Source organism: Clarias gariepinus, chromosome 25, assembly GCF_024256425.1.
Source record: "Clarias gariepinus isolate MV-2021 ecotype Netherlands chromosome 25, CGAR_prim_01v2, whole genome shotgun sequence".
In the NCBI taxonomy this organism is placed as follows: Eukaryota; Metazoa; Chordata; class Actinopteri; order Siluriformes; family Clariidae; genus Clarias; species Clarias gariepinus.
In genome coordinates, this window is record NC_071124.1 from 15454076 (window position 1) to 15473093 (window position 19018).

At 36.1% G+C, this 19018-nt stretch overlaps 1 protein-coding gene across 2 annotated transcripts in view; it reads right to left on the bottom strand.

The window, feature by feature from the left end:
- Positions 1 to 6252: 6252 nt before the first annotated feature.
- gpc5c (glypican 5c) overlaps positions 6253 to 19018 on the bottom strand; it is a 97318-nt gene continuing 84552 nt past the window's right edge. For both annotated transcript variants that reach the window (XM_053486571.1, XM_053486570.1), the window contains 3 exons: positions 10819 to 10939; positions 10207 to 10339; positions 6253 to 9552 (listed from right to left, as the gene is read on the bottom strand). In XM_053486571.1, the coding sequence (XP_053342546.1) occupies positions 9389 to 9552; positions 10207 to 10339; positions 10819 to 10939 (418 nt within the window). In that variant the 3' untranslated portion in view covers positions 6253 to 9388. The remainder of the gene's footprint in view (positions 9553 to 10206; positions 10340 to 10818; positions 10940 to 19018) is intronic.

Consider the following 19018-nt stretch of genomic DNA (forward strand, 5'->3'; position numbering starts at 1 on the left):
AGGACACTTTACAATGAGGAAGGAGGAAAAAAAAAAAAAAAGAATGTAAAATAATGAATAAATTAATGACTAAATGTCCAAAGCATTATAAAAGTCTGCACCTATCATGCATTGTGCCCACTGTACAAGTGCTGGATGCAGTGTTATGATCTGGAGTTGCTTCAGTAGGTCAGGGCTAGGCTCAGAAACATTATGTGGCAATAAAATGAAGTCAGCTGATGACCTGAATGACTGAGTTATCCTTCAATTGTTTTTCTTTCCTGTCCCTGATAGCACTGGCATATTCCAGTACTCAAATTATGGAAGAATTTATGAAAGAAATTATTTTTACACATGAACTGGCCACCAGAGCCATAATCAAAGCAGTAAATAAATAAATGAAGTTAGTGTGTTACTTTTTTTTAGCACTTTCTTGGTTATTGTAAGTCTCCCTGTAGACCCTTGCAGCACTCCATAGAGTTATTTGTAAGTAATATGTATTATCTCTGCTGTTACAAAACCAAGTCATTGGCCTTTCTTTGCTTTCATGTGGTGCTGTATTCCCCCTTGGCTCTGCCTTCAGCACTTAATTTCTATGTTGTAGCTAATGAGGTCAGACGAATAGCTATCTTTAAAATGATCCTGAAAATTTATCAGGTATTTGCCACAGGTGCAAATGAGTGTTTCAGCGCAGGCATGAATGGTGACATGCAGTAGGCTGGCATTATCCTCAGTGGGATCTATGCTTCCTGCTTCTATGCTTCCTGTCCTGTTCACAGCACAACAGGACAAATTGGTGTTTTTGTTTAAAAGTTAAAGAGTGGTTTCTGTATTTTTTAAGCAGAATTTAGCAACAACAAAAAAAAAACAATTGTGAGAGATGTGTGCGTGTGAAAGCAGGATAAGTGTCTTTGGCTAATGGAACAGCTGGAATGATGATGTCACACAGTGAGAGACAGATGCATGGACAAGGACACAACCACTTCGTGAGTCATTGCTCAAGAGAGAACAGCAAAAAGGGTTGACATAAACAAATCAGCTGGTCCACATGCACACGCTCATATACTATACACAACTAAGTCAAGACTTGGCACTTGTTTGTTAGATGTAAGTCTTATTTGAACAAACGGCATTTTTATTAATAAACAGCCAAACCAATAAGCGCCATATTTTATTTTGCAATCCAGATTTTTTACTACATATTTCACTGCAAGCCATTACAACATAGGAACACATCCTAAGTATAGCCAGGACCTTTTAAAAATGTCATTAATTTTTGTACAAGATACATTCTCTTAATTCAATTAATTGATGAATTCTCCTATATGAAAAAATAAGCATTTTCATACTTTGCATGGTATCAAGCACTGCTGTTCTAAAATGAGTGAATTTTCTGCATCTGTGTTCTATTGGCCAAGGCCACACTTGTCCTTAGGATTCCAACAAATAGTACAGTTTATTTCAGACCAGGATTTGTTTGGTGCATGGATTGCCAAATCTTCAGCTAAAATCTGCTACCAGAGTTAAAATGTCATTGCAACATACTTTATGTTTTTGAGTCCAAGTGTAAAATTCCACATAGGTTCAGTGTCAGCTGCCATGCTTAGCACGGGCATCCTGCCATATAAACTCCCATGCCAGGTGTCTTACATAACCACACTGACACATACACTAGGTGACATTTAGATCTAACTGATATTACTGACCCTGTAGCTGACACTATGGGCCAGTGTGGACATGTATCAACCAGAGAGGGGATGAAAAAAAAAACTCCTTCTTTTACCATTTTTTACCACTCAGAGCATCAGTACTGTCATATACTGAGGCAGTTAGATCAATCACATTTAAATGTCACCTGTGTATACTGTATACTGGCAGTTGGTGTGATTGTTAGACCACTTCTGTCACCTGGTGGCAAAACACAACATTGCAAGATCGCTCTAACATGCTACATTACTAACCTTGAAGGTAAAAAAATAAAAAAATAAAATCACATTGAAATTCACACTGAGAGTGGAGCTTTTCTACTCCTTCAATTTATTTTCCAGTTGTCCTTGTACACCAAGTTCCCATGTTACTTTTCACTTTTTAAATACGTATATATCTACTTACTTAATACTTACTTTTTGGGGTAGTGGTGGCTTAGAGGGCTAAGGCATTGAGGTACTTATCAGAAGGACAGCAGTTTGAGGCCCAGCTCCACCAGGTTGCCATTGTTGGGCCCTTGCGCAAGGTCCTTAACCCTATTAGCTCCAGAGGTGCTGTATAAAGGCTGAACCTGTACTCTGACACCAGTTATGCTGGGATATGTGAAGAAAGAATTTTACTCAGCATTAATGTATATGTGACAAATAAAGGCTTAACTTAATTCTGTACAAGGTCACTGGAAGCCTGGAATCTATGCTATAGATGACATTATGGGCAATATGTCCATAATGGGACATGACAGGTCTCGCATCTCATGAGCATGAGCAACAGTTTGCTTCCAGCTCTAAATTACATACCTCTGGTTAAAAATCTGGACAGTTTCCCCCCTTAGGATACTTTTTCTTATCCTGCATTAATAAAGTGTGTGTCGTCGGACTACTGAATGTGCTAGATTCTTTAAATGCTGTACAGGGTAAAAAGTAACATTACGAGCAATTTTTTTACGACATTACGATTTCTTGACTATCGACCACAAAGATTTTTTTTTTAATCTTTGTGTTTAAGAAACTGAGAGCACAAGCAAGCTCTGGCAGGCTTGTGGATGTAAGTCCATGAGTTTCTGCAAACCAAGCACCCTTGCGAGAATGCATTAATGATGTGAATTTTTGAGTTTTGAGACTAATTAGGCACCAAACATCCTGCATTTCTCTCTCTCTCTCTCTCTCTCTCTCTCTCTCTCTCTCTCTCTCGATAGTTACAGGAAAAAGCGAAAGCACAAAGAGACTCATACAAGTTTCCTCAAAGTCAATTTTCACAATCACATTTTTTTTTTTTTTTTTTAAACAAACCAAACAAGTTTTCAGCACTGCCTATGCGGGATTTGTCAATCTGGCAACCCTGGTCATATTACATGAGTAACATTTACATAAACATGCAATATGCCGGAATGACAGAATTTATTCTGACAGCTTGATGATCAAAGCTCAAAATGTTAAATATTCCATGTCACGTGATGACATCTGAGCCCTTGGTTTTGTTTTTGAGAACTGCATTTGTTGTGAAAAAAGGATAAACCAACACATAGGAACAGTAGACTACTGTAGAGAGGAGCTTTTTATGGGTGCAAAGCAAGGCATTTTGAACTGAAAGGAAGAGAGGGAATTAATCAAAGCTATCACTAAAGTACTGGATGTCAATACAACAATTTGGACTGTCATGAAAAAGTAAACAACAGCAACCAGACGGACCAGATGGAGTAATACCATCCACATCATTGGGGTGAAAGTATCACAATCCAGCATTCAGAGAGAGCAGAATAACAGGATCAGATGCAAACCACTCATCAACTCTAAGAACTGGAATGTTAATAGAACTTGGATTTAAAAAGAATTGTAGTTAGCATGCTATGTTTGTAATGTGAGAGTTTTCTTTAGTAGCTTGCAAATATAGAAAATAAAGAAAATCTGTGGATCCTTATTGTATCTATTAAATTTTAAGGATTCTTGTGGGTGAGATTCTCACAAGGAAAAAAAAATTATGAGCTTTTTTTTAAGCCAAGGAACATCTGTATAGGTGTTTAGTAGGTTGTGTTTTTGGTGTCCCCCGAATGCATGATAATTCTTACTTTTATATATATATTTATTCATTTCATATATGAAATACAATCAGAGCTTTATTGTTGTTTGTTTAAGTACCAAAGTACTATGACAGGTACATTTTAACAAATTGATGATGTGAATCAATCTGCATCTTAAATTTTACCATGCCAACTTACTGTAGAACCCAATGGGGGAACTTATTTGTTTCTGGAAGTTCTTGAAGTTGCATGCTATGCATTTTACTGATAATGGATCTTTAATCCTCAATTTAGTGTTCACTTGCATATTTTGTATTTCTTTTTAGTTTTGTGAGACCCAAGGTTAAAAAACAGTTTGCTATTGTAAGAAAGAAAGGATGTGTTTATGATGCAAGGCATACAAGCTCATTGGTGAAGCATGTAGAAATTACAGTAGTGTCATTGATTGGGTTTGCATGGCTGTTTCTGGAATGGACTCACTAATCTTTATTGATAGTGTAGTTCCTGATGGTGGCAGCAAAGAAAGTTCCAGAAGGCTTACATGTTCTAGAAGGGTTAAATTATCGACCTGTATCAAGCAAAGAAATCAACTAAGGAGATTGCTGAACTATTAGAATTTGGTTAAGGATTCTCCATCACCATCATTAGAGATCATTCGATATTTGTATTGTAACAAATCAACAGTAGGAATCACAGATATGTTTAATAGCTAATGTACAGTAAGAACAGTTTCACTATAACAACATTATGAGAAATCACGAGATTGGGACTAAACAGCTGTGTGGCCATAAGAAAACCACTTGTTAGTCAGACTGATAATAATAATAATAATAATAATAATAATAATAATAATAATAATAACAATAGTAATAATAATAATAATAAACATATCAGGTATTTGCCCCAGGTGTATATGAGTGTTTCAGTGCAGGCTTCCGCTTGCATAAAGATTGTATTGATCTGATGTGGTCTGATGAGTCCACACTGATCCTATACCAAAGCGATGGGCATGGCAGGAAGGAGAAAAGTGCATGAAGTGATGTACCCATCAGTACCGTATAAGTCTCTGGAGGTGTGTTATTATCTAGGGTAGCTTCAGTTGTTCCAGGCTCTGCAACATTATGTGGCAATAAAATGAAAGCCGAATGAGCTCTGGGAGCATGAGAAATCATTTTCATACAAGAACTGGGGAGGGAGGTAGGGGGCTGCAGTGCATCTTGTAGTGTAGATGCCACACAGCTCCAGGGAACTTGATTTAATGCTCAGACTGGGTTGCTGTTTGTGCCAGCTTAGCTGAACAAAATTGCTCCTAAGTGGGAATGAGTCTGAAAAAAGTGTAGCTGGTGCATTGCGAGCCGAGGGACTGGAGTGAATTTCTGCCCTGTATCCAGCGCTTCTGCGCATGTCTCTGAGTCATTTGTGTTCTACTACTGCCATCTAGTGGTCATATAATGTAAATACCCAATAATTTACCCTTAAAATAAAAGTTTTACATCGTTCTTTATATTATTATAATTTTATTATAAAGTTGCATTTTTCTTTATTAGAAAACATCTAATCCAATAACAGTACATGTACTGATTTGTCACTTCTCACTTAAAATCAATTTCATAAGTGAAAGTAAGAATAATTGCATTTTTTTCCACAGAGGATTTAGGAGTACATGTGAGTTTTATTGGTGTTTTGAGACACTGTACTGAGAACAAATCTATAATGGATATTTTTCTAAGGATTTTCCATGAAGTTGCAAATTGGATCATTTGAACACAACCTGCCTGTTGTCACATCTGCTGCATGGCAGGTCGCGTCTTTTATTCACTTTTTCTGGTGCAGGATATGTGACAATTGTCTCTAAATTCTACGTCACACAATGGTTTTAAGATACACGTTTATGGAAGCTCAAACGATTTTTCACTATGAATTAAATATAACAATCAAAACAATCTTTAATCTATGGGGTGGCTGGTACAAATCATAGAGAAATGTATCCTCTAAATGCAGTAGCTACACACAAAACCTAAGAATATCTCCATTCAACTGTAGAGACACAATTATATATATAAAGCTTTCTGTTTAGTTTGCTATGGCTGTTATAAGCAGTGTACTGTATACAATACATTACTATATATTTCTTCAAACTTTTAAGATGTCAGGTGCATTATTAAAGATATATTAGGGCTGGTGAATATAAATAAGATAGCAGAACATTAACTTCCTAAAGGAAAAATACACAGAATGGTATAGTAAAGGGACTGGATTCTCTAGATGCATACAGCCTGTCACTTGAGGTTCATGCAATTACAATTATGTTGCTTTGGTCTATTAAAACATTCACACAACTTTACTAAGCCATGTCTTGGCAATCTAAATAGGAATATGCACCTCAACATACTGTAAACTTACATGCACTCACACACTAATGAAAAAATGGTGTCACAGAGTAAAAGTAATAACAAGGAGTGAAAACTTTGTAAAATCATCCATTAGTTATTAGAGGACAATCCTGTTTCTAAAATGATATGATTGCGAAACATAAAATCACACGTGTCTAAAATGTAGAGATTTATTTAAAACAACATGTTAATGAAATTGTACGTAGAAATAATGACTTTATGGCAAGGCCCCCTGTTTAAACAAGCACAAACAAATAAGGCTTTTAAAGGTGTCCAACATACTGTACTTATACAACCATGTTTCAAATAAGCATGTACTGTAAGTTGACTTACATTAACATGTAATGTAGAAATCTTAAATTCAGGACAGTTATGTTATTATACTGTACATTCAGTTAACTGACAATTAACTTGAGTCAGATTTTCAGATTAATGTCATGTCTTGTTAAATCACCTCATAATTAAATTTATTTTAAAACATGTTTTCACTTTTGGCTTAGGCTACATACATTTGTATTAACCCACATATTGATGGCACATAATCAAAAATAAAATGAAAGAAAGGGCAGAAATATATTTGCTGCTAAACTATGCATTTGTGTAGCCGACCGTCAACCTTCAATGTCATGAACATATTTGTTTAGCTAAATCAAAGCACAACAGTGTTCCAGTGGGGGGCACTGTCTGCCATCAGACAATTTGGCATCAAGTAAACAAATCTCGCAACATTCGAGAAGCAATTTTTTTTTTTGCTAAAAACTTATCGCATGCCAAGTGTTTTTGACATGCATATTTGTCTGTGACTGTGCAGCATCTAAGATACATCATACACCTACACTCAGGAACTTTTGGAACAAATTCTTCAGCCATTTCTGATGTGCCTGCTGACTATACTGCCCCTACTATTTACATGCATGGCATGTCATCTTGCAGGCACGTATAGGCACATCACATTAATTTCTGAGGACATGCACAAGCTATGCACCAAACGAATACATGATACATAAGGCACCCATCATGCATGCATAAAATCAAGTATATTTCTGCCCCAAGTGTTATTAAGAAAACAGGTCAATTAAAGGAACTCTAGGTTCAACTTTGTCACTTTCTAGCCACAGTTTTTGAAGATGCAAAAGGACTCAGTATACCATAACACATAATTCATTGTGTGTTCAGTAATAAAAGCCTTTTTTTTTTTTTAGGTAGATTTTTTAGTTGATTAAAAAGCAGAACATGTAGTGAGTTACTTCCACAAACTTGATAACAATGTTTACTATCAAGGCAACATACCTTAATTAATGTGCAATATGCAACAATATATGCAAGACTGTTTCTATTTAAAGGTGAAAATTAAATGTTGGACTAAATGCAAAGCAAATCATTTTTGCACTTGCAATGTGACTTATTAAATTCCTTCATGGACAGGGTTTCCATCTTCATATTAGTACAAGCAAAGGGCATTTATTAAACATACATATTGCTGTTTCTTTAAGTTGAAGGGAAAAAAAATACAAAAATGTTGTTAATGTGAAAACAAGAGGGAAAAATTTGAGTCTTGCAGGTTTAAATGAAGTGGCTGTTATTGTCTGTTTTTGTTTTGTTTGTTTGTTTGTTTTATTTAGTCGCTTAGATTCCAAGGCCAAAGGAATCTCAAATGTAAATCATTCCAGAAGTGTGGGAATATAAACTTTCTGTAAAAAGCACTACAAGAATTCATTGCTTTTCTCACTGCACCTTTCACAATACAAAAGAAAAAAAATGCACAGACAAAACAGTGAATGACCTTAAATATATACATTTATACATATGCTATGCTAATGTTCACTGTGCATCTGATGTCGATAACGTTAAAGAGAAAAACACAAAGCATTTTCTTACCAGTAATAGAAACATGGAACTGTCATCAGAATGCTATGCAAAAATACATAAAGGTGTGCAACATGGTTCTGTCTCAGCAAATACGAAAGGAGAAAAACATTAAATATACCATTATTGCTTATTTAAATGTAAAGTGTGACCAGTCATACAGTATCAGATCAGATACTGTATTAAGTTGCATTTTAGGTGATTTGGGTTCAATGACCTTCATTTTAATACCAAGTTTGTTGCTGAGATATGGCCAGTGTGAGTTTTTTATTTTATTTTTTTTTTTACGAGGATGAGAGGGAAAAACGCTTGAATTCTATTTCTAGAATAATTCAACAAGTAAATAAAGATTCATGACATAATAAGAAAAAGGAAACGCTCAGCCTCATTTTTGCAACAATGTTAAAGAAATAAAGTTCCTCAAGTCAGGAATATTTTTGCCGCTGAATTAAGCAATTGATACCTTTCACTTACTGCCCTCTATTGGCCACAGAGCAGAATTAACCTGTGTGACCAAACACCTGACTTGATATGACAAGTCAGAAATATGTTAGCGTGAATGGAAATTAGCTAGCCCATCAATAATAGTAGTAACTTAGGTAGTAAAGGTGAACATACAACAAGAAGAAATATTCCACATATTAACGCCAAGGTGAATTCTGCAGAATTGCTGAAAATCTTTGCATACAGTATAAGCGATGCATATCCATTGCTATCAGTACATTTTTAAAAGTCACATGGCACATCTGACCCTACTAGTTTCTCTCTATTGGCGTTGATAAAGTGATTATTTAAATAAATGACACTGAAACTATTAAACAGATAATTGATGCATTTTTTGTTGACTCTATCAATGCCATGATGGTTAAAACGTGTTATTCCGTGTGCATTAAAGTGGGTCATGTTAAATACAATAGGTTGGGATTAAATGTGGTATTTTCATTTATTTACTATGGAATCATAACTATAAATGTACTTAATTAAGCATAGCAATATATACTGTATTTCTCTTCCTTCCACTGTGTGTATGTGTTAACAAGAACATTCCCTGCTCATCATAGCTTTTTGAGAAGTGCTTCTGTCATGCATTTCGCTGACTGGTTGAAGGTTAAGTGATATTTAAGTAACATTTAATCTGAGAAAATATGATTAAAAGAAGTTATGACTATTGATATGCTTGATTGTATGTGTGTGCGTGTGTGTGTGTGTGTGTGTGTGTGTGTGTGTGTGTGTGTGTGTGTGTGTGTGTGTGTGTGCGTGCATGTAAAAGAACATGTTTTAAGAATATATTAAATCTTTGCTGCCATGAAAAATGGCAGCAGTCTTGGAAGACAATATGGAGCTAGACATAAGCATCCAGACAGAAGAAGATCTTGTGTGTGTTTTTTCTTTTTTTTTATGCATAATTCTGCATATCCTCAACATCTCAGTTCAAGGTCCATAGCTGTCCCAGGATGAGGATAAGGGTGGTGAAGGAGGAAAGAACAAGATGAGGGGCACTGCTGCGATCAGGTTTGAAACGTCCAACAGGAGCCTTGTGAGGAGGAGATTTCACCACCACCTCAGTGTCGACACTAGAGTCTGTGTTAGCTGATGAGAAAAGAGGAGAGAATGTGGTTGTTAGATTAAAAAAAGTGCAAAAGTAAAGGAAGTACGTGACAGAATATGTGCATGATAATGTGGGAAAAGATGAGAACAAGTAAGACAAAACTTAAAGAAATAAAGCTTATGTTACAAACTGCCCAACACTATTAAAACCTGGAAGGATTGTGCTGAATCTTCATGTTTGTAGAAAAAATGTGGTTGGAAAAAAAAAAAACATTATGATCAGAGATCAAGATCATTGTAGGATCATCAAAAATTGGACTTTGGAGCAACATACTGTATGGTGTGATAAGTCCAGATTGACCCTATTCCAGAGTGATGGGCGTGTCAGGCTAAGAAGGCGTGTTGAGCAATGCGCCCCTCATGCATTGTCGCCTTTGGAGACAGGGTTATGATCTGGGCTTGCTTCAGGTGGTCAGCTCTAGGGTCAGTAACGTTTTGTTGCAATAAAATGCTTACAATAGGTTATCTAATAAATAGATTGTTTTTCTGTGAGGACATGAGTATATTCCAGAATTCAAATTGTGGAAAATTAGTTCTTTAAGAAATCATTTTTTCAAAAGAAATAAAGATTATAGGAAAAGAAAACATAACCAGTATTGACTATTGATGCTAAAGCATTATTGAAGGTTTACTTACAGGATTTAGTTGTGCCTTCCCCTGACCCCTGGCAACCATCCTCATCGTCACACTCTCCACTGCTGTCCTCACCACTGCCCAGGTCTTCCCATGAATCCCTGTGTCCCAGTCCTGGCATACGCTGTTGTGTCTCCTAAATACATGCACAATAATACCATTTATAGCAAAAATAGTGATATATAAAAAATATGTACATTAATTTGAACTTTTTACTTCAAACTCTTGTCCCCTTGTATATTATGCAATCTTCTTAAATCAACATTGTGCTAAACATAGAAAACAAACACGACAGAACATACAAAACAAAACAGGAGCATGAACTGAGACTTGAATTACTGTAAGCATTAACATGCTGAAACACATACATGACATGACATTACTGACATTTTGTCAGTATATAGCCTATGTGGTTTAAATTATATTCAGAGATGAATTGTGGTGGTAATAACAAATTATCATATACATATGGAGTCACAAACCATGCATGGTTCACAAAAGAAATAAAAATATTTGAGTAACAGGACAACAGAAGGGGAAAAAAAACACATATCTTTGATAATTTTATGTAAATACGGACATTTTTATGTCTCTCCTAAAGTGGTGAAAACCCACCTGGTTGAAGTGCTCAAGTCTCTCCTTGATTTCTGCTAGTTGAACATCTGGAACTTTGACTTTCACTTCAGGATTCTTTCTCTGAGCAAGAAGTCCGTTGCCCACCACTCGCCCTTTATAACTGAAAAAGAGAGTAAGACAACAAAATAAGCATTGGAAGGAACACCAACCCATTGAAGGGGGGTTACGAACTATCAATCACACACTCATTCACACCTATGAGACAATTTAAGGTCACATGTCTATAAACTGTACAGTGCATCCGGAAAGTATTCACCGCGCATGACTTTTTCCACATTTTGTTATGTTACAGCCTTATTCCAAAATGGATTACATTAATTTTTTTCAGAATTCTACACACAACACCCCATAATGACAACATGAAAAAAGTTTACCTAAGATTTTTGCAAATTTAATAAAAAAAAAAAAAATTGAGAAAGCACATGTACATAAGTATTTACAGCGTTTGCAAAATTGAGCTTAGGTGCATCCTGTTTCCCCTGATCATCCTGTTTCCCCTTATCATCCTGCAGCTTAATTGAAATCCACCTGTGGTAGGTAAAGTCAGTTGATTGGACATGATTTGAAAAGGCACACAACTGTCTATATAAGGTCCCACAGTTGACAGTTCATGTCAGAGCACAAACCAAGCATGAAGTCAAAGGAATTGTCTGTAGAACTCAGAGACAGGATTGTCTCAGGCACAAATCTGGGGAAGGTTACAGAAAAAAATTTTGCTGCTGAGAAGGTCCCAATGAGCACAGTGGCCTCCATCATCCATAAGTGGAAGAAGTTCAAAACCACCAGGACTCTTCCTAGAGCTGGCCAGCCATCTAAACTGAGCGATCAGGGGAGAAGGTCCTCAGTCCACAGTCTGCAGCAATCCACCAATCAGGCCTATATGGTAGAGTGGCCAGAGGGTCTCATCAGACCTGAAAATTATTCAATTCCAGACGGGCTGCCATGTGCCATGAGTGGCTTTCGTCTTTTCCGTCACTCTTTTTTATTTATAATAAATTTGCAAAAATCTCAAGTAAACTTTTTTCATGTTGTCATTATGGGGTGTTGTGTGTAGAATTCTGAAGAAAAAAAAAAGAATTTAATCCATTTTAGAATAAGACTGTGACATAACAAAATGTGGAAAAAAAGTCATGCGCTGTAAATAATTTCTGGATGTACTGTACTTGTATATTTGAGAGATATTACCTGTTTTGTAACAACAAAAAAGAAAAGGTAACAGAAGTGAGCTGGTAATTCTGGTATTTAAACTAAATACATTTCCACCACAAATCATTTTTCCATTTGTTGGTTTCCATTCACCAACACCAATAAGCAACATATTACCTTCAGAGAGACTTTGTGGCCTTTTATAGGTTCTGTACTACTTAGCCTCTGTCCATTCTGGACGCTTTGGTAACCTGACAGTCTTTCACTTAGTTATACAGTATAAACCAATATCAAAGGCTTTGTATCAAGGTTAGTGAAAGTTAGCAACATGGCCTTTTCTGTGCATAGTAAATTCCTGTACCCTATGATCTTACCCAGTGGTTCTCAACTCTACTCTGCAGAAGCCATGCACATTTGTGTTTCTCAGCTCCCAGCATTCTTGACTTAACTAGTCATCTAATTAACAGCTTTTTTTTTAAATTAAAGTGTGTGTGTGGTAAATCAGGGAAAACACTGAAATATGCAGCGCAGTTGCCCTCCCAGAATAAGGTTGAGACTCGTCTAACCTTTGAAAGTATGGTTGGAAAATGTCAGCCGGTCAGTGACCTGAGAACTGGCATTCGCTATTCTTGGGGTTTGCCTAGGCTCATTATAATCTGCAAGAGCAGGTTGGTAGGTTTTTAGACATATGGTAAAAATTCAGTCTGGCCCCTTAGCATACAAAACACTGACATAGTTTTAAACAAGAAACATAAAAAACCTCTTTCATTGAGCTCTTAAAAATTCCAAAATGTGATTTGTGCGGCAAGATATGGGATTCATATCTACAGTAATGTTACTCCACTTGCCATTTGTTTGCATACAACTGTCAAATGAATAAAGCATGGGCACTCACAAGAGTGTGTCTGATCCCTTGCCATTTACCATATGGTGAGACATAATTTGCTATGGTTGTTGTGGAGAAGTCTTGACCTTCAAACACATTGAGGACATTTTGAATAAATTTAAAGTTAGTGCCTGAACTATGTTTATCCTCTTATAGCTGAATGAGCACAAATCCCCACAACCACTTTCAAAGCCTTCCCAGAAGAGTGAAGGCATTTATAGCACCAAATGGGGACAACTTTGGAATGAGATGTTTTGCAAGCACATATGGTATGATGGCCAGACGTCGACATACTTTCGTTCCTATATGCTTGAACGTAAATAACGGCTGCAGAGAAGTGGAACTAAAAGGAATGTGTATGCTCTAAAGGAGGTGATGTCATGTCACAGACAATTGAATTGCTAGCCAGGCCTATTGTTGAATTTAAGAAATGAACCATTGATTATTATGGAGTCTTGTAGAGAAGCTGTAGAGAAGTCAGCAATTGTATAAGCCATAATTATAATTACTAGAATAGTGCATGTTTCCTTTCTTTAAATTTCTTTTCTTGCTCTTTCTTGTGTTTTACTTTTGTCAAAAATGTGTCTTTTGCGTTTTATGTCTCACTCATCATGCTCAGCCTACTGTACCTTTGCAAGCCACACGCTTAAAATTGGAAAATGTGAAACACATGAATCTACAAAAAGGATCTGCTTTATATACTCAGAAAGTGAATAAAAGTGTTAATATTAGTTTGTGCTTTGTGCTCTGTCCTGATCCCAAGGGGAAAAAAATCATAAAGATGAATTGCTGTTTATAGTATAATTGCAGCACAAATGAACAAATATAGAACTTATATATTCTGACTGTATTGGGTGCTGGCATTTTATTGCTCTCAAAGATATCATCTGGAACTCTGTCATTGGACTTGACGTTTTTGTGCTCCGGTTGATTATTTGTGCTATTAAAGCTGCTGAGTTTGGGCCTGCATCTGATCTGTTCTGTTCCTGTTCTATTTACGGCCCTGTTTTGGATTTTGCTTGGTGTGGTATCTGGACTTGTTTATTCTATCAAAGTCAACATCTGTGCTTATATCATCAATCAGTAATTTAATGATTTTTAGGGAAGTGAGCTATAAAGTGTTGATACAGCATTCCAATTTTAAAAATTCTTAAAGTTTTATGTAATAGTTTAATAACCTTACCACTTCTGGGTCACTGGTTTAAGAGTATATTAGGCGTAGGTACTGCAATACATCACTGTGACTTCTTCCTATATTCAGTGTTCATTTTTACTCTGATTGGCATTATTACGTTTTGACCCATGTCTTGCATAGTTTATTCTTTAGATACAATTACACAAACTTGCAATCCAAGCTATTTTCACATGTTTGGGCCATTAAAGGAGTTCCTGGGAGGCCAGTGTTTTAGATATGAATCATGGCTCAGACATCCTGTGAAAACTTTATTTCGTGATTGTATCCAAGCAACAGTAAAATACTAGGATAAGTGTATTAGTGTAGCAGGGGATTAGATAAAAAATTTTTTTTATAACTACCTGTGTTCCATTTCTCTACACAATCAAAAAAATCTTGGTTTGACTGGAAAGCCTTTATTTATGAGGTGTTACCAAATTTTTATTTCCATGACCCAGTTTGGAACAGCACTTTATCAAATCATTTGCTTTACTACGACATTTTAAAAAACATTTACTCCATAGTTGTTTCTGTAATATTATGATTTATATGCAGTCTTTGATAAAACAGGATGAGCGTTTTTGGCGAATGGATCTGCTGGAGTTATGATGTCATGGAAGGAGAGACAGATGTATGACTTCAAGAGTCCTCTCTCAAGAGACAGCAAAAACAAATTTCACACAGACAAATAAGCTTGCACAAAAGCATACACACAAGGACACATTTTTTCTTTTACAGGCACATAATTAACTGTCATGTTTTTTTAATTGCAATTCAGTCTTTATTGCAAGTTTAACCACAAGGTATGAGCACTATTGTAAACCGTCCATGAAACACCAAGCTTCTTCTGATTTTGTGGTCAATTACTTATTTATTTGGTTCAATATTTATGCTAGCATTTAGCTACTTGTTTATCCTTTGCACAGTATGAGACACTAGTGCTCTAAAATCTGGTGCTCTTGAGCTATGTTTTTTTGAGTCTAAGCCACATTTGCACTTAGGATTCTAGCAAAAGAAACAGTCTTTAAATTAGTTGGTGCATGAATTGCCAAAAGCTTCAGATAACATCTAGTGTTTAAATTAGTTATTTGGAAAGAATTTATTTGTAACACACTTCATGGATGCAATTCTTCACCACTTAGAGCATCCATGCTGTCACACGATGGGCCAGTCACATCAATTACATCTAATGGTCATCTGCCAGTATATTTACATTATACATCATGGCAGCCGGTACCTAAAGAAATTAAACACTCTTGTTGTCAACGTGTTGTGTTATTAAGCTTTAGGTTTTTTTCCTAAAACTTCATGCATACATCTATGTCCTGAACCATCCAAGGTTTGCTGAAGAGCATGAAAGTACACTTGCAAAACATACTGTAGGAGTGAACACGTCCCCCAACTGAAACACAATAAAAGTGCTTTATTAACTAATGCTTAGATCATTTCACCTCTATTTTAGAGAGCTGGACAACAAGTGCAATTGTATCTGTTATATTCATTGACTAGAGCTTTAATGTATTTTTACGCTGCTCTCATCTTAGGACTACACAGTTGGAGCAGCGGGAGTTTGTGTTCAATACACATAGGACTGTAGACCAGATGGAAGTCATCAAATCAGACTCAAAAAGCCTGAGAGAGCTCCACTCTATGACTATCAGCCAGGCTTATGGTATCACTAAGGAATAAAAGACTTCAACTTGCTGTGGTTCATTATAATGGAGTATGGCAATGAGCTATTTAATTTCAATTTGTGATATTCAATCCTTTGCATATAATACATATTTCGAATGAAATGCAAAAATGACACATGTAGAGTACTGTGCAAAAGCCACCCTTCATTTATTCATATTTTGCCTTCAATGGGCCAGACTTTCTTGTATTTTAAAGTAGCTTTGAGGATGAGAAATGGTTCTTTAAGTTTTCTGAAGGACATTTTGGCTCTAATTTTAGGTCCAGTATGATCAGGCTGGTGATTAGTGATACTAGTAATATTAGTGATGCTAGTGATACTGAATGGAACAGACGAGAGGGGAAATGAGGTTGCTCCTAAGGTTGTTACAGTACATAAACAATTAATTTTTTATTGCACTTCGCTGCCTGTCTTGCATTTTCCCCATTTGATTAATTTAAGCAAATTTCATTTGATATGAAGAAATGAGGGGTCATTCAAGACTTGCATAGTACCGTAGTTTCTCTTTCTTACTTCTTTTTCTTTCATCCAAAAATGCAAGTATTGTAATGAATTAACAAAAAAACAATGTTTCAGACTTCCTTGTAATAACAGATTCACCACACAGTAATACATAATTAAAGAACTAGTATAAGTACTACTACCACCACCACTACTACTAATACTACTACTACTAATAATAATAATAATAATAAAATTATAATAATAATACTGTAATAACAATAATAATAATAAAAAAAAAAATCTTCAAGTTAGGAGTAAGTGCTCAACCAATTTAAGAAAAGGCAGTTGAAGTGATTTATTATTATTATTATTATTATTATTATTATTATTGGTGTTGTTGTTGTTGCCCTGCAATAAGTTTGCTCCCCATCTGTCTTGTGCCCTAAATCCCCTGGGATAGGCTAAGTGGATAAGTGGTAAGCATTATTCACTCACTCACTCACTCATCGTCTTTACCGCTTTATCCTGTATTTAGGGTCACGGGGACCTGGAGCCTATCCCAGGAAGCTTAGGGCACAAGGCAGGGTACAACCTGGATAGGGTGCCAATCCATCGCAGGACACGCACAAATACACTTATACAGTACACTTATTTATTCACACACCATGGACAATTTGGGAATTTGGCCTTTTATTGTGGGCAGTATAAGGTACACCTGTGCACTACTCATGATGTCAGATCAGCATCTTGATGTGGCACACCTGTGAGGTGGGATGGATTATCTCAGCAAAGCAGAAGTGCTCACTATCACACATTTAGACTGATTTGTGAACAATGTTTGAGAGAAATGGTAATATTGTGTATCTGGAATGAATTTTAGATCTTTAAGTCCATCTCATGAAAAATCGGAGCAGAAACAAAGGTGTTGCGTTTATATTTTTGTTGAGTGTATATATATATATATATATATATATATATATATATATATATATAATATATATATGTATATGTCAAGTGCATTTGCAAAAAAAATTGTGAACAAAATAGTTTAATTTGCAATACTTTGAATTTGCACAACTTTGAATTTTTTTCTCAATGCACATTATATATTTAATGGTCAAACACATTAGAGCAATTTCTCTAGAATAAACAGTATGGAAGGGCAAGAATGTGTGTAGTGAGGGTGGCCCATCAGGGGGTTAAAAACAGAACACACACACACACACACACACACACACGCACACACCTAAGGAATGGTTTACATGCACTAGCACATGCCGAGAAATCATAAATGTCAAAAGATATAATCCATTACCACCATCAGCTTTACATTCATTCCAACAAGCCACCACACACAAACTGTCACAAACATTTACAAGACCACACATACACACTTGTAGGTCTACACTTGCGCACAAACACACACGCTCTCTCTGCCACCTGTGGATTCTAAAAGAAACAATATGACTGCTCTAAAAAAGATATACTTTCCCTGCCTTTTCAACACATGCACAACGATACACATATGGGCATACATCTGTACACTCATGGGATAAAAGGGGTTTTGAATGTCAGCTGTTATAAGAGAGGAGGTCTAGCGCCCAGAATGTACAGCACACATACAGTATGCACACATGCACGAATGCTTAAGTTAGTATTGTGCACATGACACATGAATGTTATTGAGTCATAAAATATGAATCAATACAGGGTATGTATGTGTGTACTGTATGTATATAGCATGCAGTACAGGTTTACTCCACCAAAGACAAAGTGGCTGTTTGTTTAGACACATTTCCAAAGTGCAGTTTGAATAAAATGCATATTTCACACTTGCGTGCTCATACCCCTCAACACACACTAATCCTAGTAAAGAGATTTAACCTGTTGATCCCAGTTCGTAGCATTTAAAGTGTTAGATGTAAATGTCTAAGTTGGAGCTGTCAAAGAACAGCTTTTGTGGCCCCATACAATAGAGAACATCAGACAACATATGGCCTCGTCGGGTCACTTAACTAACAGGTGACACACTTACCAGGGGTGAAATTTGGCACGACACAACTAAAGGCCAACTGTAAGTAATGAATGCCCAGCCACAAATAGCATGGAGAGTAATTCAGTCCTGTGATGGAAGCATCACGCCATGAAAAGTACACACAACGTGTGGGACAACACCACAAGTGGGGTTTTCCATCCACCTGTTTTATGGGCATCTTGAAGAAAAACTTGAAAGGTAATAGAAATACAGATACTGCCAGATTTTGCCAAACAAAGTTACTTAGCTGTGAAAATCGTAATGCTAATAAATTGGTAAAACTATTTTGTATGTGTGTGCTGATTATTATTCTCTCAAATTATTATTCTCTCAATTTTGTAAATTATTACATTTGAAAACCAATCGGGTTATTTTAATAGTTTTAAACTTTTATGTTTTTAGCAAAACATCATACAAAGGTTCCAGAATTTAAAGCAAAAACTATCACATGTTGGCAAGCGGATCACGTTGCTTCTTTCTGTCACATGATCAATGAAGCGAAGATACTTCCCATGCACAGTGGCTGCCATAAGTGGATTGAATGTGTTCAAAGGGATTTTGTAGAATGTTGAAAGGACTTCAGGTACTTTAAGCATCGCTTTACATTCACTATACATTACTGGATGTGACATGGTGCGATGTGCATGGTGTTTGAATACCATTTTATATACTTAACAAAACTATGTGGGATATGGTAATGTTTCTTATATATCTCTGTGCAGGAATAATCTCCATACAGGATATGGAATATCCTGTATGAAGATTATATGCACTGTAGTGAAGCAGCAAAATAACATCACA